Source organism: Penicillium mononematosum (assembly GCF_028829835.1).
Source record: "Penicillium mononematosum strain IBT 11891 chromosome Unknown utg000001l:1.0-4488741.0:1.0-4491989.0, whole genome shotgun sequence".
Lineage (NCBI taxonomy): Eukaryota > Fungi > Ascomycota > Eurotiomycetes > Eurotiales > Aspergillaceae > Penicillium > Penicillium mononematosum.
The window spans coordinates 405,728-430,854 of NW_026643271.1; the positions used below are offsets into that span (position 1 = coordinate 405,728).

Genomic DNA, 25,127 nt, shown 5'->3' on the forward strand with positions numbered 1-25,127 from the left:
TTCCAGTCATGTTTCGCCGGAAGCATCTGAGAATCGAAGATAATCCATTTCTCGCGTGACCAACTGATTTCTATGCAGATTTTGGTCCATGCAATAAATATGGTTATCTCGAAATGGTGGACAAATCAGAAAAGGATTAAGATTATTTCTTTCCCCCCCAGTTTTAGTTCCTTTTGAAACTTCTGCACTACTGCAAAGACAATCATACAGGAAGAGCTGCATACCTTGGTAGCAAGGAATATAGGACGATGTGATTGGTGATAAAGAGGCTACAGTACGGAGTACGGAGTACATGGGCAAATAGTTACAAGTTAATAGAGTCAAGGTTCAGGCATCATGAGACGGAGACTGAAAGAGGAAAATTCATCTTACCATTTCGAGGTTCCTGCAGATTTTTAGGGGCAAAAAAGGCGAACGGACTCTTGGGACCTATTTAGGTACCTACATATGTATGTTTTGGTGGATTTTAAGTACATGTGCCTGAAATAATACTTAACTTGAAAGTACTTCTATTAGTGGATTACATATAAACTATATAGCGTTATAATACATTAGGTACTTATCTACGGAGTACAGAGTACCTCGATACCTTACATCTTTTTTTTCCTTTCTTTTTTCTTTTAAGCGCCCGAAGCACAACAAATTCCCCTCTTTTTCCTTGTCAACGTGCACTTCCATTGCATTTCATTGCACTTCATTCGACATGCGCGATTATATTTCCCCGCAATAGCCGGGCTGTTGGTTTTTATTTTTATTCTTTTTCCCTCTTTTCCTTTTTTTTTTTAAGGACCTCGTTGCCCATTCCATTGCGTGGTATGGCATGATCGCTGTGTGACACTTCAACAATGTCAGTTTTATGAGGTGATTAGGCTTCTTTACTTCTTGACTACTTGACTACTTGACTACTTGACTACTTGACTACTTGACTACTTGACTACTTGACTACTTGACTGCTTGACTGCTTGATTGCTTGACTGCTTGACTGCTTGGCTTCTGAGCTTTGATCTTTCTCTTCCCTTCTATAATCCTCGTTATCCTCTCTCCAAGTATCTCAATCTTTCACCTTTGCAACCTTTCCAACGTCCTAACCTCAATTTCATCTATAATTACCCTTGACCTGAGAACACCGTTTCTCTCATATACCATGTCGACTGAATGGTCTTTGGACTTCTGTTTGGTCTGTGACCGTCAGACCCTGGGCGCTCCCTACTGCTCCCAAACATGCCGCCTAGCAGAGCTGGACGAGGTATCGGATGGGATGTCACGAAGATCGAGCGCAGCGTCTACACATTGGTCTGAGATCAACCAGGCCCAAGCTCGAGCCGCAGCTGTCAACGCAGACACCCATAACCCATCTCGGATTCTATCTGTCTCTTCATCTCAAACCTCACTCTCTTCGCTGAAGAGCAACACATCCACTTCCTCCAATGTGGCCGACCGGCTCCAAGATGAATTGCGCGATTACGCATCTTGCTTCGACCAAGTTCGCGACCTGAAACGGCGCATGACTACCACATGATTCCAATTCGGACTCGAACCCGGACTCGAAAATTGTGTTTCTCGAGTTCCATCGTCCCACATCTGGATGATACCGTGGGCACCCAAATGCATGCAGCCCTCATTCTGCTCTCTCATAATTTGCATACACTGCGACACAGGCGTCATTGTTGGAAAAGATATATTATGTTCTTGTCTATTTTTCTTTTTCTGTTTTTCTTATGGATCAACCCACTTTGGTTTTTCTCACGAACCTATACCCCCTAACTGTTATATATATATGTCATGATCATCGGAAGGAGTTGAATCCAGGCGAAGGTACCTTGACCTAATTAGTTATCTACCAGACTGCCCATAATAAGACTTGGAATTTTGGAAGATACATTCTTATTTTTATATTTTTTTATATTTTTTTGAATAGAAAAAAAAAAGAAAGTAGGAAAAGATGTTGACGTTCTCAATAGATCGCCAAGGCCCAAGCCTTGACTGGGCTAAGTGTGTCATATCAATTTCCCACCTGGGCACGTCAAGGTGGGTACGAGGAATGTGTCCGATGTTAAACCGGAAATGCTGAATATATCAAATTAGAACCACTCGACTCCTCCGCAAAGCTGTATGGAACCAGCAATCTGAAATGCAAGAAGCACGGGCTCTAGGCCAATATTGCCATATATCCGGGTATCCCCCGGATTTGGCTCTCTGCAGAAGCAAATCCCTACCCCAAATAGATGCCACCATGTGATGTGGCACCATTCACTGCGCAAGAACCTTCGACAGAGCCTTTTCATTCTTCGGCACAAATCGGACCTTATATTTTTGAGGAATGGCCACCAAACTAGTCGGATCCGAGTTACCCCGGATAGGGTGACAGTCTGTTTTGTCATGAGGTTCGAGGCGGAAGCTGTTGAGGGTGCGGATGAAGACAAGGTAGAGCTCACGATTGGCTAGCAGTGACCCGGCGCACATCCGGTAACCCATACCATACGTAAAGAGAGGCGCGTCGGGCTGCTCGAGCCATCGCTCGGGACGGAAGTCATCCGGATCAGTCCACACGTCGGGGTCTATGAAGGGTTAGATGGTGTTCGGGTGTCTATTGCCCAGGTAGAATATCAAGCTTGACTCACCCATGTTGCATGCCCAGGCATTCAAAAAGAACACTGTGCCCTTGGGAATGGTGATCCCCTTATAGGTGATATCTTTGATTGAAGTGCGAGGAAGTGCCAATCGCAGTACAGTGAAGAATCTAGGGTATCGTGGTTAGTCCAGCGTCCAGTCATAGCCAGTTGGCTGCAATGGAACTAGTACATACCGAAGACATTCCTTGACCAGAGCTGCAATGTACTCACACTTCTGATCATCGTTAGGAGAGCACATAGGTTCATCCTCGCCATACATCTCCTGGATGGCCTTGGCCGCCCGATCCTGAATATCAGGACGTTGAGCCAGCAAACCCAGACTCCACGCAACCAAAGTGGTGACAGTGTCAAGGCCACCAGAAAGCATAGTCAAGCTAATCGACGTCAACTCCTCACTGTTCAGCTTAGCTTCCTTATCCATAATAACGTTCGCCTGAATACAAGGCTTATGTGTCCCCTTTGCCATGCGATCATCTAAGTCACTATTAAGCGCACCGAGGTACTTATCACGACGCCTTCTCATCTCGGCGGCTTTCTTCGAGTTGGAGCTAAACGGGTTCAACCGCAGAAGAGGGATATAATCCTGCAGGTTTCCGGTGGTGCTTCGGAACCGACTGATCTCTTCCTCCACCTCGGTGATCTCATCGAACAATTCCTCTTCCTGTGAGGCGATACGCACGCCCCAGTTCAGAGTCAATGCCAAACTCAAGCTCAGACGCTGGATCATGGGCATGGGATCGACGGGTGTCTTCCCGTGGTTTCCATATCTGTGCAGCTCTTCCACAAAGGCCTTTGACTCGACGTCCAAGTGTGACACGTACGTATCGACAGAGGGCCGGTTGAGAGCCGACGCGGCGCCCTTTCTGCGTCTCTTCAGGGAGTCGCTATATGGCGAGGTGCCGATAGTTGTTCCGGCAGTATTGGAAACAATCTATATAGGTTTCGTCAGTCTTACTACAGAAAAAGGGGGGCGGGGGAACAAAAGAAAAAAGACAAAAAGACAAAAAGCCTGCACATGACACAACTCCGATAACCAACCTTATGGAAAGTATAAGTCTCGGGCCTAGAGCTCAAAGCCTGCGCATTCTGACCGAAGAGTACTTTTGCCGACGCAGCAGAGTTGACCACGACGACGGGGATGTTCCCCAGCTGGATCTGATAAACGGCGCCGTGCTTTTTCGACCAGAGGCGATACTGCTCCGCGGCATCCGTGCGAATCTGGGCCAGGTTTCCAATCAACGGCAATCCGCGTGGACCTTTCATACCCTTGACGCGGGCGGCATCACGAATGAACTCATTAAGTATGACATAGAGGATGGGGACGAGGACGGCTGCGGCGGCTAGTGAGTGGTAGGGATACTCGATCACACTGCCTTGTAGCGACGCCAGGGCAGCGGCGATAGCCATGGTGCTGGATGGGTATGGGATAGATATTGACTTTGATCTATACAAAGATAATCATCGACGTATCAGGGCTTGAGGGGATATATAAATATGTGAGTATCACAGCCCTAAGCGTCGAGGCTTTCACGGTATGGAACATTTCCGTGCGATGGCCTCTCTCGGTGTCCTTTTTACCCCACACTACCCCAGGTCTTGCCAGGTCGCAGGTCTTTTGCAGACAGACGGGCGATGTGCTCAGCCGAGGGCATTCCGCACCGCGGAAACCTTCCGCTTGACACTGATGCCATATAACTATAACTCACCTGGGCATGCATGAATGCATCAAGGTTAGTTTTATATAAGTGTATGTTGTATACCTACGGGGTACTCCGTAGGTATACTATAGTTGGTGGTTGTCCTCGTCAAATTGAATACCATGTTTAAAGAGATGGTATAAAGGCCCCTATTTATTGAGTGGACTTGGGATACGCTAACAGAGATACTGATTTCGCTATGTAGATTATTTCTAAGGGGGATTTTCTCTTCCGGAGTATTTATATCAGAAACCCTTTTTAGTTTAAATAGTACTTTATATAGTCGTTTATAATAATATGATATGATGGTCCAGACCACGCTATTGTTGCATAAGGGGCTAGTGAAGATCATATCCACTTGCGCAAGGACTTGAGACCTTCTAGAAAGAAGAGCCGCATTAAAAGTTTTCCCAAATTTGGAAAATTCCATATGTTCCATATGTTGTACAACATATGTCAACATTTGGGACTCTCAGTGATAACATTCCTGACCAAAACCGGAATCCAGAGGGATTGGCATAGTGGGGCCAAGGATAAAAAGCAGGATAAAAAGCAGAAGAGAATAAGAGAGAAGGGGAATTGAACAAATTCCAAGTGGAGTCAGAGCAGGACCTTAAAGCAGGACCTAGGTAGATCCCAAGGTGTTCATAAACGGGTCCCCCTGGTCTCCGTGGGCCCGGATGGGGCGAGATAGCAATCCCTGACTGGTCAATTGTTTCAATGGAGCTCGACAGTCAGGTGGCCACGAAGAGATTGATCGAGTCCAGACCCTTTGAAGATAGATCTACAGAGATAAAACGCGTCGGGGAAAACAGAATCGGCTTCCCGATATTTATATTATACCTGAAAAGCATTGTAATCTCTAAGGGGAAATTGAACGAGAACTTGAGAGCTGGAAAGGGAAAAGTTGGGAAGCTCTCTGGTGGAATTGAAAGGAAATTTCTTTCACGTCATGTGTCGGAGTAGAGACCCGGGGATGATCCCCTGGCCAATTGGGGGAATTGAGAGAGAATCAAGGCAGGTAAGTCCCCCCCATCCCCATCTGGAGTCCACCGATGCTCCAATCGTGAGCTGCCCTGCTCCCATGACGCAGAGCTCTTGTACTCGTGACACCCCTGTATTCACAGTGGAAGGTGTAGCGATCAGCTATCTCAGGTATTCTGGGTCCCTCCGTACCTTGAAGATTGTCGCAAATCTTGCCTTTCATAGATCTGTTGTTATATTTACTCCGTGCCTTGATATTCTTTAAAAAAAAAAAAGGGAAATTGTCACTGTGGTTGTCTTCCCGCCTCTCGCCTCCCCTTCACTTATTCCTCTCTGAATTCCTCTCTTCATCTCCTCTTCATCTTCTCTCCCCCCCTAATCATCCTTCATATTCCTCTTTTCGCACATATTCTTACGGAAAAAAAAAATCCCGGCATATTTGAAAATCTAATCACATTACATCCATTACATCCATTACATCCATTACATCACCGTACATTCGGAAAAACCGCAGATCATGGCCGCTCGGCACTCGCGCAAGCTCTTGAGACCTCTCCTCTACACATCCGCTGCCGCTGCCGCAGGAGCAGGTGTTCTCTACATTTCTTATCGTCCGCGAAATATTCCGGGCCTCGAAGCCCCGGCCGTTCCTCCGCCAGGTTACCGTGAAGGCAAACTGGTTCCACCCAGTTTCCCTTCAATCAAGTCTCGCCTCGATCAGATTCAGGACCTTAAGCGCAGTAACGACGAGGAGGAATATGACCTGCTCATCATTGGTGCCGGAGCCACTGGAGCTGGTATCGCACTAGATGCCGCCACCCGAGGCCTGAAGGTCGCGGTGGTGGAGAGAGATGACTTCAGTTCGGGTACTAGTAGTAAGAGTACCAAACTGGTACACGGTGGTGTCCGTTACCTTGAAAAGGCTGTGTGGGAGTTGGACTACAATCAGTGAGTTTTTCCTTTTCCTTTTTTCGTTTTTTTTTAATATTTTTTATTTTTTTCTCCTGCACTTTTTGTATTTCCAATTGGGAACATTTTGAAGTCAAAATCACCGCATCCTGGGCATCCCTGCTAATATTGGCATCGCAGGTATGCGCTAGTCAAGGAGGCTCTCAGGGAGCGCAAGTATTTCTTGAACACAGCTCCCCATCTGTCATCATGGCTGCCAATCATGGTGCCTGTTCAGAAATGGTGGCAGGCTCCCTATTTCTGGGCCGGCACCAAGGCCTATGACTTCTTGGCTGGTTCCGAGGGCATTGAGACCTCGTACTTCCTAACCAAGAGTAAGGCCATTGACGCGTTCCCCATGCTGAAGCGTGACGACATCATTGGGGCAATGGTCTACTATGGTACGTAGCGAACGCGGAGTCTGCGAAGAAATGATTTTGGCTAATTTTCGTTAAGATGGTGCGCACAATGACTCCCGCATGAACGTCTCTCTCGCCATGACCGCTGCGCTCTACGGTACCACCGTAGTGAACCACTTGGAGGTCACTGGACTGAACAAGGATGCATCCGGTAAGCTGTGCGGTGCGCGCGCCAAGGACCTCGTCACAGAGAAGAACGGCCAGGTCGCCCAGGAGTTCAACATTCGCGCCAAGGGTGTCATCAACGCCACTGGTCCCTTCTCTGATTCCATCCGCAAGATGGACGAGCCCGATGTCAAGGAGATTGTGGCCCCCCAGTGCTGGTGTCCACATCATCCTGCCTGGTTACTTCAGCCCCTCAAACATGGGTCTAATTGACCCTTCCACATCGGATGGACGTGTGATCTTCTTCCTGCCGTGGCAGGGTAACACCATCGCTGGTACCACGGATCAGCCCTGTGAGATCGAGGCCCAACCCCAGCCCACTGAGAAGGACATCAACTGGATTCTTTCGGAGATCCGTGGCTACATCGCTCCGGATATCACCGTGGACCGAAGCGACGTCCTGGCTGCCTGGTCTGGTATCCGTCCCTTGGTGCGCGATCCCAAGGTGAAGAACTCGGAGGCTCTCGTCCGAAACCACCTGGTGACCGTCTCTCAGTCTGGACTGTTGACTTGCGCCGGTGGTAAGTGGACCACTTATCGCCAGATGGCCGAGGAGGCCGTGGACGAGGCGATCAAGGTGTTCAAGCTCAAGCCCCGCCAGCTCAGCACCCTTCCCGACATCAGTGGTGTCGGTGGCAGTGGCCTGGTTGCTGACGGTGCCGTTCTCGACGGTAGCTGCCAGACCCACCAGGTGCGCCTCATCGGTGCCCACGGTTTCTCCAAGACCCTGTTCATCAACCTTATCCAGCACTTCGGTCTGGAGACCGACGTGGCCAAGCACCTCACCGAGTCGTACGGTGACCGCTCATGGCAGGTCGCTGCCTTGTCTTCCCCTACCAGCGAACGTTTCCCTGTGCGCGGCCACCGCATCTCCCCCATGTATCCCTTCATTGATGGCGAGGTCCGCTACGCCGTTCGTCACGAGTATGCCCAAACCGCCGTCGATGTGATTGCCCGCCGCACCCGTCTGGCTTTCCTGAACGCCGAGGCCGCTCTCGAATCCCTCCCCACCGTGATTGACCTGATGGGTGAGGAATTGGAGTGGACTACTGCCCGCAAGGAACTTGAGTGGAAAGATTCCTTGACTTTCCTTTCGTCCATGGGTCTGCCCAAGAGCTTCATGGGCCTTTCGCGTCGTGATGTCCAGAATGGCCGTGTTAAGCAGGTCGATGATGCCGAGCGTGCGACTTTCTCTCGTGACGGTATGTTCCAAACTTGCTAAAAAAAAACAATCCAATGAACCACATCGCTGACCATTCCAGAACCTCCCGCGGATATGATTGAGAGTGACAAGCGTGCTACTACTGCAGCTCCTGCAGCTCCTGCAGCAACACCCTCGCTCAATTAGATGAAGTGTGGGTATATATAGACCGGCCTTGTATAAATAGAAGCGTTCCTCTTTTTATTTTGTTCCAACATCGATTTTTTTTTTTTCCTTCTCTTCATTGACGCTCTGAAAACGGGGGACTTTCTCCAAAATCCCGAACCCTCCAAGACCCTAAAATGATGGCTTCCCAAAAAGACATTCACATTCGGAAAGTGCCACCCTGAACTCGCTAGTAGTTTCATTTTCTTCATTTTCTTCATTCTCCCCATTCTCCCCATTCTCCCCATTCTCCCCGTTCTCTTCATTTTCATATCTTTTATTCTTCAATTACCCTGTATTTTGTCAACACACCATGAACCCCAATCAGTGTGAGGTCGATCCCCAACCGCTGAGCTTTGTGAAGCAAAAGCTGGATCCGGATAAACAGTCCGTCTTACCAAAGCCAGAGTTGGAGGAACAGGATCCCTTTGGAGATGAAAGCCAAGCTGGCGTGAAGTACAAGACCATGGCGTGGTGGTGAGTGTTTCTCTTTTCCACAGGTAGAGCGAAGCTCATCTTTTCAACAGGCAAGCCGGTATGAGTAAGTCTATGTCTTGCATATTGCCCAGCATTCTCTAACAGACCCGATCAGTCATGATCGCAGAAACCATCTCGCTTGGTATTCTCGCGCTGCCCAAAGCGCTTGCGGTGCTAGGTCTTATTCCGTACGATCTCCTCTCCGTTGACTTGCAAAGGCTGAGCTAACCTTCCCTGTTCAGCGGCATCCTAACCATCCTTGGGGTTGGGACAATCTCGACGTATACTGCGTATACCATCGGACAATTCAAATGCCGCCATGTTCAAGTGCACAGCATGGCTGATGCTGGTGATATTTTGATGGGAAAGGTCGGACGGAGTACACTGGACGTGGCCCAGCTCATCTTTTTCGTGTTGGTGATGGGGAGCCATGTCCTCACTTTTTCGATCATGATGAACGTCCTCACTGAACATTCCTCTTGCACCATCATATTTTCGGTTGTCGGTTTACTCGCCTCGTTTATGTTGACCCTTCCACGGCGACTTGAGAGGCTTTCTCACATCTCCTCCGTGAGTTTTGTGAGTATCGTCGGAGCTGTTCTCACAGGTATGATTGGGGTCACCCTTGTCAAAGAAGGGCCAGTGCATGTCTCGGCCTTTTCGCCTTCGCCCAAAGTGCATGATGCGTGCCTTGCTATTGCAAATATCATCTTTGCGTACGCAGGACATGTTGCATTCTTTACCCTTTTCTCTGAGCTCAGAGAGCTCAGGGACTTCCCGAAGGCTCTGGCACTTCTGCAGGTGAGTGAAATGGTCTTGTATACGGTGGCTGCCATTATGATATATGCCTATATTGGGCCGACTGTCAACTCGCCCGCTCTCAATTCTGCTGGACAATTGTTTCGCAAGATTTCCTACGCAATCGCAATACCTACGGTACGTACCTCTTCCTCCGTGGACTTCTTCGGGTATGAGCTTAACCACTGGATAGATTGTGATCGGGGGTGTGGTGAATGCGCATGTTGCCGTCAAGTTCATCTACGTTCGTGTCTTCCGGGGAACGAACTCGATGCATAGCCGATCGTTCCTGGCGCGGTTACTGTGGGCCGCGATATGTGCGGCGCTTTGGATCTTGTCGTGGATCATCGCGGAGGGAATCCCGGTTTTTAACGATGTGCTGGGGCTGGCAGTGCGTACTACCCTATCTGACCCTGACCCCAACCCGCGAGTACTAATTATTCCTACTAGAGTTCCTTATTTGCTAGTTGGTTTTCATTTGGTCTACCAGGGCTGTTTTGGCTCTATTTGAACCGAAGTTGTTGGTTCCTGACTTGGCGACAGAGGGTGTTGTTCGGCTTCAATATCTTTCTGGTGTTTCTTGGATTTCTCATTGTGAGTTGTGTTCCACTGTAATTCGCTGGATTGAATTAACTCACGCTACCAGTGCATTATCGGGTTGTATTCGTCTATTCGGTCGATCTTTCACAACCTTCGCGAGGGTGTTGGGGGAGGCAGCTTCTCATGTGCCGATAACTCCCTATACTGAGGCACACTCACGCTAAAAATCTGATATGGGGGGATGGGCAATTACTCTTTGGGGCACAGCATTAGCGTTGCGGATACGAGAGACATAAGACGCGGAGAACTATCCAGCTGCATTGTATATGAATAAATTGAGTTCTCCTGCATAGTTTCACGGATGTAGATGCAAGTAGCCGAGAAGTCTGCTCTCCAACCAACTGGAGATGTGCCCGAGGGATCCTGAGCAAATTGATATGATGCGGGAAAGAGTAAGATTAGACGTCCTTTTTGGAGAATCCTGATAGTTACATGTACTATATATTATATATACCATGTAGATGTTTCCTACGTATACCATTGAATGTATTTATAAGTTCGGATTAAAAATAGGGGTATATATATGGGATAATATTAATAGACCATACACTAATGAAATGACTCGCAGAGGAGATTAGTGCCCGGGGAATCGGCTGCAGCTAGTAAGGTCGCATACCCGCTGACCAAAAATTAATACCTAGAGAAAAGAAATATAGAAAAATTAGAAAAAAGGAAAAAATAGGAAAAAAAAAAGAAGTCTAACGATTGAAAAGGAAACCATTAAAAAGTCCAAAGAAGGGGATATATAGCACCAAGGCCGTAATACATATAGTAGACACTGGAATATAACATCTCTTCTTAACTTCCAATAATTCTTCTTACCAACTTATACTAAATTATATTTTTTAGCCTAACAACTTCCCATATTGACTTTCCCCTCCTTTGGAGCAGAAGCCCGACGCATGTATTGTGTCCCAACCAAGACAGGGGGGGCATATTTGTTCCCTGTACAAGGCAAAGGCACGAGGGAAAAGTGGAAACAACAGCAAGGCATACATGCATGCCATCACACCATTTCCTCTAGAATTGAGGGTGTGACCAGGAAAATCCTTCGATTTTCTGGATTTCTTGTGTATTCAAGTCGCTTGGATTCGATCTTAATCCCAATAAACCCCCCTCCCAAGGCGGACCCCGAGCCCATCGGCTGTTGCCTTGCACGGACTGTAGAACAACCGTGTTGATCTTCGTGCAGATTTCACATGGGAAGGAAATGAAGCGGTATATCCCGGGATCTGATTCTGGTTATGGTTCTATTTTTTGGCTCAAAGCTGGAACCGGTGCCATGGGATACCAGAACCAGAACCAGAACCAGCATCAGCACAAGTGCTATGCAAGTAGGGTGAGATGGAGGATGGCAATGGGTCCCGTGATGCAGGACATTGGGCATCTTCGAACCCCACACCCGGTCCCTGTACCGCGCAAGTTCCAGAGACATCATGTGGAACCCCGGAAAAGAAAATGGAAGACCCTCTTGGCCAGTGTAAACGTGTTCCGATAGACAGGCAATTTCGGCGTAGCTAGTTGGGGACGCCATCGCAATTCGTGGTTTTCTGGTAACTGTTCCAGAAACGGGCTACGGCCCTCTGGGCGACGGTCGAGCCACGGTAGCGGGTAGTAAGGAAGTAATTAAACAGGGCGAACTCGTCTGGCGTGAGCACATAGCTATCTGGTTGGGCCTGGATGCGACTCCAGAGTTCGGTAATGGCAGCCTCCAAGACGGCGGCGGATTGGGCATTCACGGGGCCATCTTCGCATTCTCGAGCGTGTTCTAGGGCCTGTCGTATTTCCGGCCAGCTTCTAGATAGAGGAAGGTTGGGCATATCGTTGGAGAGGGAGTTTAGGTGTTCAGCTGGGGTGTGCTGGTTTTGGGAGTTGTTGGTGAGGGGGGTTTTCAAGATGTGTTTTTTTTTGGAGGGGAAAACTTGGGACAAAAGGGAAGATGTGCGCCGCGAGGGCTCGACACAAGCGAAAAGGGTTTCAGGCCAAGTAGAATGCGGAAGAGATGAGACTGTGCATAAGACCAAACAAGAAAATCCGAATGTTTTTTTTTTCCTTTCTTTTCTTTTTCATTAAATGGGAACAGGTGTGGAGTAACGGGAGAGGGAGGGGAAAACCGGGCCAATGATCCCGAAATGCTATGTCCAGAAGTGTGACATTCGATAGAAAGGTAAATGCAGAGGAATTAGTTGGCCTATAAGCTGTGGGACGTTCAGGAACAGGTCGGACTTCATTCCGAAATTGGGTGTTTCAAAGCGGAAAGATAGTCCACAGTGGATATGTTCTGTACGGAGTAGAAGGAGAGACTTGGGATGGGACCACCATTGAGACCTGGAAAGACACATAATCCATAAGGCCACAAGGGTGTAACGGAGTAGTCTGTCGGGATTGCGCCGCCTCTCCCTTGGCGTAACGGTTTTTTCGGGCAATTTTAATGACATGCTCCGGGCTAGCATCGAACTAAGCCGTCTCAGGAACCAGATGAGACGGTGGAGACGCGGAAACCGTTTTGAACGTTCCGGTGATTCGTCAATGAGTTATAGGGTTCAAGGGTCAAGGTCGCTTAAAGCCGTCGACTGTGAGGAACCAATTGCGGTTGGAGGAAAGGTCCATTCATGGCCCCAGAGCAATGTCCGGTGCATCAGTTAAGTGGAGTCCTGGTCCTTTGTGTGGTCCTTTGTGGTCCTTGCGGATGCGGTCCTTGCGGTCCTTGCGGTCCTTTGAGGCTCGTGGGCCTTGGATCCTCCGAAGCATTCCAATCATTGAGTCTGATATAGTATAAACACCGCGTTAGCGTGTTCCTTTCCAGATCACTCACACATGATTCATCCTTTCGGATTTATGGTGAAATGGCCTCGATCCCACCAATGGATGAGACATCACACAGTTTTTCTTTCTTTCTTTTTTCTCATAGTTAACTGTTCCAGGGGTTCGCCCGAAACCAAAACGCCGTGTTTCTCGGAATATTAAAATTGCCGGGTATGCTCCAGGGCTGTCCGATGCAGTCCGGTCACATAATCACATTCTGTATCCATGGATGAATCCCGAGGTATTCAGGCGTTCGCCTTTTGTGGCCTTTTTTTTTTTTTGTTTTTTGTTTTTCTCTTTTCTCTTGCCTTTTCTTTCCCATATTTTCTTCCGTTTGTCTGTTTACCCCTTTCGATAGAGGCAACGCGTCAACGTCAAATGACGCATTTAGTTTCATTGTTCTTGAATGAGGCCCTTTGCCGAATAGTTATAGAGCCCTAAGAACCGTAATTGGACCAGATTCAGATGGATCAAAACATCAAATTTCCAGAGGATGTCAAGTTCAGAATGCTCAGATGTGTTCCAGAGAGAGAGAGAGAGAAGGACGAAAAAGAAGAAAAAAGTGGGAGACTTTTTTTTTGTGCATTTGCCTTGTGCCTGGAACGGTCCCGCAACTTTAAATGTCCGGGTTCTCCCTCTTCTTCACTTCTGACTTCTTCCAACTTCTTCTTGCTCTTCATTCTACTCTTTCTACTCTTTACACTCTATACAGCTCTATACAGCTCTGGGTTTTGGACCAGAACGGCAATTCATGGAAGGCAAGACCTGGGTACTAGGACCAGGGCATTTCCACGCTCTCGGCCATATAGTATCATGAGCAGAGTTCTTGAATCCTGCTACAGCTACCGTTCACACAGCGAGTTTAGATTATATTGCAGGAATTTCCCCAAATGCAACAATCGTGCCACATACTGCGTCAGATGCAGATGGGGAGTCGCGGTCAAGTTTCAGGCCTGCATTTGTGTCGGAAGCCTCTCAAATTTCGAGAGCATATTCTCCTAGCTAAAACAGCCGACACAACGCGATATTCATGAAGATGTGGCACAACTTCCTTAGCTGTCAATCTGGAAATAATAAGGGAACAGGATCCCGAACACTGACCCGGGATGGTGAATCTTATGGCCTATATGAACCCTGAGGTACACTCCATCCTGTCTTTCAGACAGAATAAGCAGTGTGACTCTTCTAAGCCACTGGTAGTATTATTACCTTTCCGGTCTATCTATTCGTTTGACCCTTTGGGTCTCTTCCCGAGCCAATGTCTTCTCCTGGAACAACTTGCGTTGGCAGAGAGAATGATACTATTATGACACGCCATGTTATTATTGATCAATTGCGTCAATTGCTTTTTGGATGGCGATATTCACCACTGAAGCCAATGTAGCCAGTATCCTACCTAGGTATAGTTTTACATCCAATGGCTCAGGTCCATCCTTGCCTTTGATTGTTGCTTGACACTGATGAACCACCCTTGGGCTCTCTCTTACGTACTATCCTCAATGTTCTATAGTTCTTATATCAATTGTAGATCCTCGCACTTGGACACCTCTTTACTCATTTTGCTCCCGTATGTTTAGACAGTGTACAAACATACCTAGGTACTCGGTCTCTTTCTATTACTTTTATACGAACAATAACTACATTTGTAGTGCCCGGATGCAGGCGTTTCTATACCATACCGACATAAAAAGGCAAGCTCAATTGACTAGACTAAAAATTGGCAATAAAAATTTCTCAAGTTCAATTCTCGACATTTCGAGGACGAATAGGATTATCTCTGGCTTCGAGCCCTGGAGATCTATACCGCTGACTAAGCCATAGATAGTCCCGAGGTCAGATAAAGATTCCCCCACCAGCCATTTCAGCTTTTGATGTGCGCCGATCACGAATTGTGAGAACCCGATTTGCTTAAAATTGTTTGAAAAGAACAAAAGTCGGATATTGCTGCCATGGTTTTCTATTTCACGTCGACGGTCGTCGAACCCTCCGCCTTTATTTATGTCGGCAAGGACAAATTCGAGAGTATGCCACCGACTTGGTCATCCTAGGGGAATAAACTTTCTAACAGTGCCGTCAGACGAGGATCTCATAAAATATGGATTGGACAATGATGTCTGGTATGTTCCCCGGTATATACTTGCAGAACTTTGGGACTGATACTCTTGCGCAACAGGGTCAGTCTTTCCCCCTCCGACTTGCGACAGCGCCAACTGCCCTAACACCTCTATACACTTGCAGTTCCACGTCGACAATTTGTCAAGTGCACACGTCTATGTACGACTTCGAGAAGGCGAAACATGGGACAACATCGCCCAACCGCTTCTAGAGGACTGCGCTCAACTCACAAAGGCGAACTCCATTGAAGGTCAGTCCCTCGACATGTATCCAAGCATTTGGTACCGGTGGGAGACTGACTTTCGTATAAAGGGAACAAGAAGGATAACATCACCATCATCTACACACCATGGTCAAACCTGAAGAAAGACGGGTCAATGGCGGCCGGTCAAGTCACATTCCATAATCACAAGATGGTCCGCAAGGTCTATGTTAAGCAGCGCGAGAACCCAATTGTCAACCGGTTGAACAAGACCCGAGTCGAGAAATATCCCGATCTCCGAGCCGAGAAGGAAGAGGACATGAAGAAGAAGCAGCGCAGTGACCGCAAAGCCCGAGATGAACAGCGTGCGAAGGAAAAGAAGAAGCAGCAAGAGTATGAACAGCTCAAGTGGCAGAAAGATCATGCATATGATGATATGTTCACGGAAGAGAATATGGAGGCCAGCAACAACCAGGACCGTGATGAGGATTTCCTCGACGACTTCATGTGATCCACATGGCAGTCTTTTCCCGAAGATAAGACCTTTGCCTATGTGTTATCTTGAACAGCCAGCGAAGTGAAAATTATACCCTCTACATTCCGCGTTCACATATTACGGAAGGCAATTGATATGAGTACAAGAAAGCAGTCTTGCTCCTATCCCTTATCCGTCTTCATACCACTTTTTATTCACTTAGATCCTATATAATAAATAAGATATAGTGAGATAGGGAAAGGAGTTTACCAACTACCGACATCCCTACATAATGTCACAAGATTCGTAGGGTTCTTTTCCAGTAGACATACACCATAGGCGACTTCGCTTGGCATACTATGGGGAACTATAATTTGTACAGGCCCGCAGTGTGCCCCATACGCATAAGTACAGAACGATAAAAGACCCAAAGATATCGAGGTAGATGCTAGTCAAATAAAGACAAGAGTTAAAAAGTGCAAATAGAATGGAAAAGACCTGGAGAAGTGGAATGGAGATAGATTAATCATCTAGGCATAGCCCTGGAGGGCGGAAAGGGCGCTAGCCGTGTTGACAGCTTACCCTGTATCGTAACCTTAGGAATTCACCATCTTCCCCCCAAGTTCTTTCCAAACACCACACAGCATGAGTGAGGGAAATCCACCGTCTGCTACACCAAGTAAGGGCATCGCTTTTGTCGATTGGAACACACTGACCCCCGCAAAGGCGCAAAGTCCAAGAAGAACAAGAAGAAGGCCGCAAAAGCCAAAGCCGAATCCAAGGCCGACGAGCATGTAGAGGATGCGCCAGGCGATCACGATGACACTGACGTATGTTGTGAACTTCCCCTTGATTCTCATTGCACCTTTGCTGAGACCTCACAAGAACGAGCCCCATGATGCCAACGAGGACCCCATACAAGTGCCAGAATCCAACGGCGCCAAGCTTAACACGGTAGATGGCAGTCTACCAGATCGGTCTGTGAATAACCAGGGGCCCGTGGCTACTAGCGATGTCCCCTCAGGAACCGATATCCATTCCGACCCTGCTTCCGACGGCACCGAGCCAAAGGACCGATTCGATGCACTTGTTCGAGATCGCGACTCGTTACGCGCCGAAGTAGCCGACATGCGAAAATCATTGGAAGAGATTCAGTCCAAGCACACCGCAGACATGGAGGCCCTGCAGCAGAAATTGGACGACGCGGAGAGCAAAAAGGAGCAGGCGGAAACGCAGTTCCAGATGCTCCTGGAACGAGTCAACACCATCAAATCGCAATTAGGGGAGCGGCTCAAAGAGGATGCTGTGCGTGGATCAGAATTCACCCCTCGTAATATTTGGCTAATCTCGCCCTATAGGAGGAATTGGCTCTAGCGCGATCACAAATCGAAGACCTCGAAGATGAGAACAACAACTTGAAGGATGAGCTCAGTTCAAAGTCCACCCAACTGATAGAACTATCGGAAGACTCAGCAGAGAAAGAGAAGGAACTGTCTACTCTTCGGGACCGGACAAACTTATCCCAACAGAATTGGTTGAAGGAGAAGGAAGAATTGCTCGAGCAAGAGTCGTACCTCCAGTCGGAGTTTGAACAAGCGAAGGAGGCTATGCATAACTGGGAAATTCTTGCCATGGAGGAGCGATCTATCCGGGAGAACTTGAACGAGAAAGTCGGGGATCTGGAGGAGCAGCTTAGCAGTCTAAGAGATGGTTATGAACGGGCCACCCATGAACGTGACACCCAACAGTCAACAGTTGACGGCCTCCAGCGGGCTTTGCAGGAAATTCAATCGGCGCGAAAGCAAGAGCTGCGAGAGCTTGTCGAGAGCTCTGATTCTCAACTCGAGGACCTCAGACGCTCTCTGCGGGAAGCACAGAAGCAGGCCACTGACGCCGATAAGGCTCTCCAGAATGCGCAGGAAGAGATTGAGCGAGTCCGACCATTCGAGAAAGAGGTCAAAGAGAAGAACCTTCTCATTGGCAAGCTACGGCATGAGGCAGTCACGTTGAATGACCATCTGACGAAAGCCCTACGATTCCTCAAGAAAGGAAAGCCGGAGGATAATGTTGACAGGTACACCTGCGTCCTTATTACCTCGAGCCACCTCGATTACATGCTGACTTCATACACAGGCATATTGTCACCAACCATTTCCTGCACTTCCTTGCTTTAGACCGATCTGATCCGAAGAAATTCCAAATATTGCAACTGATTGCTGCACTCCTAGGCTGGAACGATGGTGAGTAACTACAAAACTTAAAAACGAAGGATTTCTGGAACCCATCTGATTTATTCAAAACAGAGCAACGTGAACAGGCAGGCCTTGCCCGCCCAGGGACTTCGAGTATGCCTGGGAAGCTCCGAGTCCCTGGCACTCCCCTCCGCACCCCGAGCACGCCAAATCTGGCAACGGAGTTCATGGACAATGGTGCCTCTAGCAAAGAAACACTAGCCGAACTATGGTCTAATTTCCTGGAGCAGGAAGCGGAAGTGGGTAATATGCCTTCATCGCGACGAGGAAGTCACCAAGGGCCTCCCAAATAATAAGAGCAGAAATGGTATGTATAAAGCAGAGAAAGTCATAGAACATGGTCCTTTTTATCTTCAATTATTGCCTTTCATGTATGTATAGCATGTATACATCTATACCCCTAGGTACTACATACCTACCTAGGTAGGTATATAATTATATAATCAGAAGCGCCAAGAAACAGCCAATCAGGCCTTAATAAGCTAAGCTGTATTTGGACGGAACGAAGCCGTGAGCTAAATTAATCGATCTATTCTTTTTTTCCTTTAATTTACCCTTATATGCCTCTCTCTTTCCGTGCCTTCTCAGCGTTGTACAAGCCATTCATTCGTTCGACTCACTCTGCATCTACAATGGCCTCCGGTAAGTAAAGAATGCTTCATGGCAGAACATAACCCCACCGTGCGAGGCAGACATACTGACAAGGCTACTTTTATACTAAAGCCTACCGCCCTATTGTGATTTCGGGCCCATCGGGGACTGGAAAGTCGACTCTGCTCAAGAGATTGTTCGCCGAGTATCCTGATACGTTTGGATTCTCTATCTCGGGTCAGTGCCAACACAAGCGACAAGGGGAGTGGAACGAATTCGCAAACGACTTTGCTCACACGTTTCCCTGAATAGAAACTACACGATCCCCGAGACCTGGCGAGCAAGATGGCCGTGAATATAACTTTGTCACAAAAGACGCTTTCCTCGACCTAGTGGCTAAGAACGGGTTTATTGAACATGGTTGGTTACACTGCTAGCTATAAGAAGTCGAGCGTCCGTTAACCGGTAGAGCAGCTCAATTTGGCGGGAATTTCTATGGGACATCGGTCCAGGCTGTCAAGAACATCGCCGAGAAGAAGCGTATCTGCATACTGGACATTGAGATGGAAGGAGTCAAGCAGGTGAAGCGGACGGATCTTAATGCGGTAAAGTGTCCTAGGAAATCCGATAATGGGAGAGTTTCTTTGCTAATGATTCGTAGCGTTTCTTGTTCCTTGCGCCGCCTTCTCTCGAGGTGCTGGAGCAGCGTCTCCGTGGTCGTGGCACCGAGACCGAAGAATCTCTACAGAAGAGACTCACTCAAGCTCGCAACGAGCTTGAGTATGCAAAGCAACCAGCGGCTCACGATAAGATTGTGGTCAACGACGATCTAGATAAAGCATATGTTGAGTTGCGGGATTGGGTTGTTGACGGTGGTAAGTTCGGTGCTGCGCAATAGTATACTACATTACACATAGGAGATGTGATCTAGTTGATGTCATGACCAGCGAGGCGACTGCCCTTTTGGTATCTTTCAATCCAAGAATAGAAGTTTCTCTCGTCAAGTTAATTAAGAAAACTAAGTACATGGAAAGACGGCACGAGCACTGAAGTGCCAATTCTCTTTTCCCTCGGCAATACAAGCTCGATGGTTCTTCCGAGAAGACACAAGATGGGATTTAGGATACAAGCAAAAAAAAAAACAAACGCAAAAGAAAGGGAAAATGGGATATCTGCAAGGGCCTGCTGGCGTCAAAAGAGGACAGTAAGTTTTCGGAGAGGGCCGTCGCGCAACGGTCACAGCGCTCGCATCAGAAATGAAAGATTACAGAGTTTAGTATCCGTTCATGGCTGCGCGCTGGGAGTTGCGGCTCAGCTCACGGTCCGCGGAGGGGCTGATGGGCCGGCTGCCACCGGTGTGGCCACCGGCAGCGCTGCTTTCCTTCAGGGCAAGCAGCTGCTTGGCACGGAAGGTCTCGTAGTGGATCTGGCTGGTGGTCTCGACCAGATCCTGAAGGTGAGTGCGGGTCAGGAAATTGCGCAGGTAGACGAATTCGCAGTGGTTCTCATCCTCGACGTTGATAACACCCCAGCGGTTCTGGCGGCCGCGAACTTGCTTGCCGTTGACAACAATGGTCTTCTCACTGCCGACAACCGAGAAAGGAATGATGTCCTGTAGCTAGAGGTTAATATCGGGTTATTACAGCTCCGCCTAGGTAAAGCATACCTTAATCTGGGCATTGATAGCACGCTCCTCATCATCGAGCTCATCATTATCGTAAGGGTACATCTTCAGGTTGTGGAAGGAGAACTCCTCCTTGATGCGCTCCTTGAACGCCTGACGCTCCTCGAGGGTGAGAGAGTCGGACTTGGCAATAACGGGAACAACATTGACGACATCGGACAGCTTCTTCAGAACAACGATATCGATGGGCTTGAGGCTATGCGGGGTCAAATGGGTCAGTCCACAGGAGCTCCAAGGAATGGGCGGGGCAAACTCACGCATGGCCGGAGGGCTGGATGAAGAACAAGCAGCAGTGAACGCGAGTATCTTGGATGTAACGCTCACGCTGAGCGGTGAGTTCCTTGCGGAGGTATGCTGAGTGCTGATCCTTGATGTACTTGACAATTGGGTCCCAGCTGATCATGATTAGCTTAGTTCTAGTAGCTGCAGTGTGACGGGGCTCGAATTACCATCGGTCGTTGTTGACCTGGTCACCGTAACCAGGTGTGTCGACAATGTTCAAGCGGAGACGGACGCCGTTCTCCTCAATAACTAGGCACTCGTCAGCTATTCCGCATTGAGAACAAGTTCCCGATAATAAACGTACTGTGCGACTCCGTCTTGATCTCGGTGGTGGAGCGAACGGGCTCAGAGGGCGTCAGACGGCCCTTGGAGTCAATCAGGTGGGATGCGAAGATAGTGTTGATCAGAGTCGATTTTCCAAGACCAGTTTGGCCTAACGCGCGAGAGCGTTAGCTGAGGCTTTTAGACCCACAGAGGTATTGCCCAACACATACCGACACACATAACATTGAACTGGAAGCCACGCTTCAACAGCTTGCGCTCGATTTGCGAGGTAATGCTGTCAAAACCGACATGGCTATGGGGGAAAACAGTGGGCTGTTGAGCCTGAGCTGCGGTGGTAGCGGCGGCCATTATGAATGGAGGAGAGATTAAGAAGGAAACAGTAACAGAAGCCCTGTGATTCCCAAAAAGACCCGGAGAGAAGAGAAGTACCTATATTGTAGGTATGTTGAAGCAAGAGCACCCCTTATTATCGTCCTCTTTCCGAACTCAGGGGTGCGCTATTCCTAATTGGGACTAGTGTCTCCCCACGAGAAAACTACCAATCTTCCCTCTTTTGCTTCCAGACCTTGTTGATTTAACCATAGCTCTACCGGTTTAATCTCAACCCCTCTTTTCCTGCTCGAAACGATCTCCACTATGGCATTGCGCCTCCTCCCTTTCGCTCCGGCAACCATGTCGCGCTCACTTTCCGAGTCACTCCAATTCCCCCGACTCGCTCGGTTCCTCCCGATCACACCCATCGCGACCAGATTCTTACAACCGGTTTCGATCTCTCTCAATATCCCATCTCTTCTGTCAGATCTTTGGGATTCCGTTCTGCGCGCCGTTCCTAAGAAGAAGACCTCCCACATGAAGAAGCGTCATCGACAAATGGCCGGCAAGGCCCTCAAAGACGTGAAGAGTCTTAATAAATGCCCGGGCTGTGGCCAGATCAAGCGTGCCCATCTTTTGTGCCCGAACTGTGTTAAAGGTAGGATTTGAGTCTAAGCTGGATAAACATGGATTATGGTTATTGCAGAAAAGCTGACTCTTCCACAGACATCAAGGAATCGTGGAGGACCCTGGACATGGCATGAGAGAGCACTGCAAGAAATAAGGGCTTGTCTTTGGAGAATCAAGATCAATGTTCTTGAAATCCCAATCTCGAACTCCAAAAAAAAGATTGTATTTCTAGAATTGGTTGTGGATATATGCTGCATGGCAACTGGCGTCTGGGTTTTGCGGGGAAATGTTTCAATATGACTTTATAACAATTCGATGTAGTCGAATTTGAACGTGATCTTATTCAATTTACCTCTTTTTCCATGTAGATCTGAAGAGCAAATGGACTACGATTGTCGATGTTATAGTTACGCCGAAACAGATGGTCCAGTTGGAAATAACCGGAAATAATCTGTTCATGCCATTACGACTTTACTACTCTATACATATATGAGCATGTCTGTCTCTAGTTAGTTCGATATTATATTTGTGGTCATGTAGTCAAGACAGTAGGTAGGAGGTACTTGATACACGTAGTGTCGATATCAAGTACAGCGTGAAACTATCTCAACCTTGATTGACTTTTAACAGCTTGATTACTTTACTTGGGATTCAATTGTAGAGATAAGCCCATCAGAGAAGATATAACACAGTACATTTATGGACCTACCTAGGTAGATTTGTGGTAATCATCCATCTTCAAGTGTCTTATAAAATCGCAATGAACAAAAAAAGCGGCGATAAAGGCGGAACGGGCCTTCGGGCCCCAACGTCATTGTTCCTCCGCAAGCAAAGTCTCGACACAGCCTTGAGAGAGCTCGGCATCATCAGAATGGTAAGATCGAACCAGAAAAAAAAAATATATTAATAATGGAAGTCATTACTAAGTGATATATTTAGTCGAAACAATACCTCTCGAGAGGTTCTGCGGACAATGGTGGGCTTCCTGATGCCCATATATCCTGCAGCGTGATCTGGCTAATATCTGTTTTACAGCGCACATTGTTGATATCTTCTCATTGGCTATAACCGACAAACAAATTCTGTCTACCTCGGGTGCCTCGTCCATCAAAGTACATTCCACCACGGACGCTGACTTTCCTCTGGTGCAGTCCATTGATGGTGCTCACACCATTGGCTGCCATCACATCGTGATCAATGGGAATGGCTCCCGTGCAATCACCGCAGGATTTGATGGTGAAATCAAGGCCTGGTCTTGCCAGGATGGCCATTGGACTGCAGACAGAAAACTGACTGGTAAGCACTACCCCTCTTTGATAACCCACAGGGTGCAATGGGCCTAATAGGAGCACAGCGGACCTCACAGGTGCCGACGCCTGGGCCATAGCTATTTCTGAAGATGGCCAGTATCTTGCTGGTGTCACGCAGGAGGGGCGCATTAATGTATGGGATTTGAGTGCCGATGGCATTCGCATTCGTGACCATGAGACCAAAGGCAATTTTGGTACTTGCATCGACTTGGTGAGATTTCAAATCCTGCAGCTGTATAGTGGCCCTTGTTAACTTTGTCGTTTAGTCTCCCGATGGTCGATTGATCGCTTCAGGTCATGAAGACGGTGCAGTCTACATCTTCAGCACTGAAACAGGCCGTATGCCATTCTCTCTCTTAGGTAAGTGAACTTGACTGAGCCAAGCTGAAATACAAGTTCTAATCCAGCCTAGGTTTGGTCAATCCCGTACGTGCTGTGGCCTTCTCGCCTAGAAGCAAGATTCTAGCTGCTGCCGGCGACTCCAAGGTCATTGTGTTGTACGATGCTTCCTCTGGTGAACAAATCGCCAATCTCTCAGGGCACTCTGCCTGGATCTTGTCCCTTTCCTGGAGCGACACTGGCGAGTACCTTCTGAGCAGGTCAGTCAATATTCTATGCATTTATATGACGACAAGCTGACATTTTCCAAGTTCGTTTGACGGCAAGGTCAAGGTTTGGTCTATGGAGACCAAGGCCTGTGTCGCTACACACTCAGAGACGGATAAAGCCGTTTGGAGCGCCAAGTGGCTTCCCAAGGTCGGGAAGACGGAAGGGTTTGCCACCGCTGGCGCAAACCGCAGCATTGCATTCTACCGCGAGGCTACTGGGTAAAAGGAGTATCTGAGCATGGGTTGCAGAAATGTCCTTGCAACCGCATTATGACGATTTCAATGGAAACCTTACTGAATTATGCATAAAAAATCATGAAATTCGTATTTGGAATAATAACAATAGCCCCAAACCCCCTTGTACTCGTCCTTAGTTCATCGTCTCAACAAACAACTTGCGCATCCGCTTCAAGAATGCCCCAAAGTCTCGGTCATCGTTGACGAGATCTACCACATGCTCCAAAGCATCCCGGTCAACCTTGGGGCGCGTGTGGAAAACCTCGTAGTCGCGACTGGCGGTGCCCAATTCAAACCAAGCCTCCGCCTCCCAGTCCTTCTCCAATAGATGACTGTAGACGAACTTTAACCGGTCCTCACGACCAGCACCTTCAATTCGAAGGCAAAGGTAATCCTGCCAAAACTCCAACTCCGGAAAATTGAGACGAGATTGTGCATCCAAATGTTGTGCGTGAGACTTTTGTGCCTCGACTTTTTGACTGATAGCTTTCTGAGTCTCGGCAATCTGCTGCTTCAGACGGTCACGTTTGGCGAGGCGGGCATCGCGTTCCAAGGTGATAGATGAGATAGCCGCATGCATTTCAGCCGCTTCGGCCGCTTCCTTTTGGAGGGTTTGTTCGTGGGTTTGTGATTTGAGGTTGAGAATTTCAATATCGCGCTGTCGCATGCGCTCGTCCTCTGACAGGCTGCGTTAGGATGCAGTCATGGAACGCGATGGGAATATTGGGAGTTTCAATTATCAACTCATACCTTCATATTCAGCCAGATTAATGTGGAACTGGTTCCGTTCCTCCAAGAGCCGTTTGCGACCACGTTCAATAAATGCGTCGAACTTCACTGTGAATTGTGCCATGGAATTGCGCAAGTCCTCGAATCCAAAGTTGATGCTGGGCAATGAGTCTGCCATTGACGGCGCATCCGCCGAGGCGAGCGGTGGGCGCATGCCACTTGTCGAGAGTGACGGTTCAAATGAAGAAGTCATATCTGATAATTAAACTGTGAGTGGTGAGTGGTAAGTGGTAAGTGGTGAAGTCGAGGACGCGGGGAACAATGCCAGAGAGTTCATAAGGTGTGTTTTGGGTTGCGGCGCAACAATTCCGAGTCTTATCGATAAGGATCCAAAAAAAACTTCCCGACTTTCCGTCGACTCTCTTCGCATCCTCACATTATGCGCATATGTATATGAACAGTTGGGCTCTTACTATTGCAGTATCGACATGGTTTGGCCGGGTCCTCAACTGATCGCAAGAAG

At 48.1% G+C, this 25,127-nt stretch overlaps 11 protein-coding genes across 11 annotated transcripts; 7 read left to right on the forward strand and 4 right to left on the reverse strand.

Moving 5' to 3' along the window:
- Positions 1-1,144: 1,144 nt before the first annotated feature.
- N7519_000130 (uncharacterized protein) lies at positions 1,145-1,519 on the forward strand (the record flags this gene model as incomplete). The annotated part of the gene is made up of 1 exon (XM_057286909.1): positions 1,145-1,519. One exon carries the CDS (start codon positions 1,145-1,147, stop codon positions 1,517-1,519), a length of 375 nt encoding a protein of 124 aa, XP_057152992.1.
- Positions 1,520-2,250: 731 nt separating this feature from the next.
- N7519_000131 (cytochrome P450) lies at positions 2,251-4,040 on the reverse strand (the record flags this gene model as incomplete). The annotated part of the gene is made up of 4 exons (XM_057286910.1): positions 2,251-2,558; positions 2,622-2,740; positions 2,807-3,564; positions 3,672-4,040. The coding sequence occupies 4 exons, from the start codon at positions 4,038-4,040 to the stop codon at positions 2,251-2,253; spliced, it is 1,554 nt and encodes a 517-aa protein (XP_057152993.1).
- Positions 4,041-5,831: 1,791 nt separating this feature from the next.
- On the forward strand, positions 5,832-10,235 carry N7519_000132 (glycerol-3-phosphate dehydrogenase GUT2; the record flags this gene model as incomplete). Its single annotated transcript, XM_057286911.1, has 12 exons — positions 5,832-6,262; positions 6,404-6,663; positions 6,719-6,896; positions 7,000-8,048; positions 8,141-8,199; positions 8,541-8,689; positions 8,740-8,753; positions 8,805-8,877; positions 8,932-9,625; positions 9,681-9,878; positions 9,938-10,081; positions 10,134-10,235. The coding sequence occupies 12 exons, from the start codon at positions 5,832-5,834 to the stop codon at positions 10,233-10,235; spliced, it is 3,351 nt and encodes a 1,116-aa protein (XP_057152994.1).
- Positions 10,236-11,604: 1,369 nt separating this feature from the next.
- Positions 11,605-11,907, reverse strand: N7519_000133 (uncharacterized protein; the record flags this gene model as incomplete). Its single annotated transcript, XM_057286912.1, has 1 exon — positions 11,605-11,907. One exon carries the CDS (start codon positions 11,905-11,907, stop codon positions 11,605-11,607), a length of 303 nt encoding a protein of 100 aa, XP_057152995.1.
- A 2,934-nt stretch (positions 11,908-14,841) lies between these two features.
- On the forward strand, positions 14,842-15,720 carry N7519_000134 (uncharacterized protein; the record flags this gene model as incomplete). Its single annotated transcript, XM_057286913.1, has 4 exons — positions 14,842-14,914; positions 14,961-15,009; positions 15,097-15,257; positions 15,320-15,720. The coding sequence occupies 4 exons, from the start codon at positions 14,842-14,844 to the stop codon at positions 15,718-15,720; spliced, it is 684 nt and encodes a 227-aa protein (XP_057152996.1).
- Positions 15,721-16,329: 609 nt separating this feature from the next.
- N7519_000135 (putative Golgi matrix protein) lies at positions 16,330-18,229 on the forward strand (the record flags this gene model as incomplete). Its single annotated transcript, XM_057286914.1, has 6 exons — positions 16,330-16,363; positions 16,411-16,514; positions 16,570-16,989; positions 17,043-17,758; positions 17,818-17,924; positions 17,988-18,229. 6 exons carry the CDS (start codon positions 16,330-16,332, stop codon positions 18,227-18,229), a joined length of 1,623 nt encoding a protein of 540 aa, XP_057152997.1.
- Positions 18,230-18,568: 339 nt separating this feature from the next.
- N7519_000136 (guanylate kinase) lies at positions 18,569-19,425 on the forward strand (the record flags this gene model as incomplete). The annotated part of the gene is made up of 5 exons (XM_057286915.1): positions 18,569-18,578; positions 18,660-18,764; positions 18,840-18,947; positions 19,002-19,132; positions 19,189-19,425. 5 exons carry the CDS (start codon positions 18,569-18,571, stop codon positions 19,423-19,425), a joined length of 591 nt encoding a protein of 196 aa, XP_057152998.1.
- Positions 19,426-19,658: 233 nt separating this feature from the next.
- On the reverse strand, positions 19,659-21,126 carry aspD (septin aspD; the record flags this gene model as incomplete). The annotated part of the gene is made up of 6 exons (XM_057286916.1): positions 19,659-20,139; positions 20,194-20,407; positions 20,469-20,606; positions 20,661-20,742; positions 20,798-20,926; positions 20,988-21,126. The coding sequence occupies 6 exons, from the start codon at positions 21,124-21,126 to the stop codon at positions 19,801-19,803; spliced, it is 1,041 nt and encodes a 346-aa protein (XP_057152999.1). The 3' UTR covers positions 19,659-19,800.
- Positions 21,127-21,414: 288 nt separating this feature from the next.
- On the forward strand, positions 21,415-21,888 carry N7519_000138 (mitochondrial 54S ribosomal protein bL32m; the record flags this gene model as incomplete). Its single annotated transcript, XM_057286917.1, has 2 exons — positions 21,415-21,748; positions 21,817-21,888. 2 exons carry the CDS (start codon positions 21,415-21,417, stop codon positions 21,852-21,854), a joined length of 372 nt encoding a protein of 123 aa, XP_057153000.1. The 3' UTR covers positions 21,855-21,888.
- Positions 21,889-22,480: 592 nt separating this feature from the next.
- On the forward strand, positions 22,481-23,861 carry N7519_000139 (SKI complex subunit WD repeat protein SKI8; the record flags this gene model as incomplete). Its single annotated transcript, XM_057286918.1, has 7 exons — positions 22,481-22,594; positions 22,660-22,696; positions 22,756-23,016; positions 23,075-23,241; positions 23,297-23,390; positions 23,443-23,629; positions 23,681-23,861. 7 exons carry the CDS (start codon positions 22,481-22,483, stop codon positions 23,859-23,861), a joined length of 1,041 nt encoding a protein of 346 aa, XP_057153001.1.
- Positions 23,862-24,008: 147 nt separating this feature from the next.
- Positions 24,009-24,857, reverse strand: N7519_000140 (kinetochore Spc25 family protein; the record flags this gene model as incomplete). The annotated part of the gene is made up of 2 exons (XM_057286919.1): positions 24,009-24,553; positions 24,626-24,857. 2 exons carry the CDS (start codon positions 24,855-24,857, stop codon positions 24,009-24,011), a joined length of 777 nt encoding a protein of 258 aa, XP_057153002.1.
- Positions 24,858-25,127: the final 270 nt, after the last annotated feature.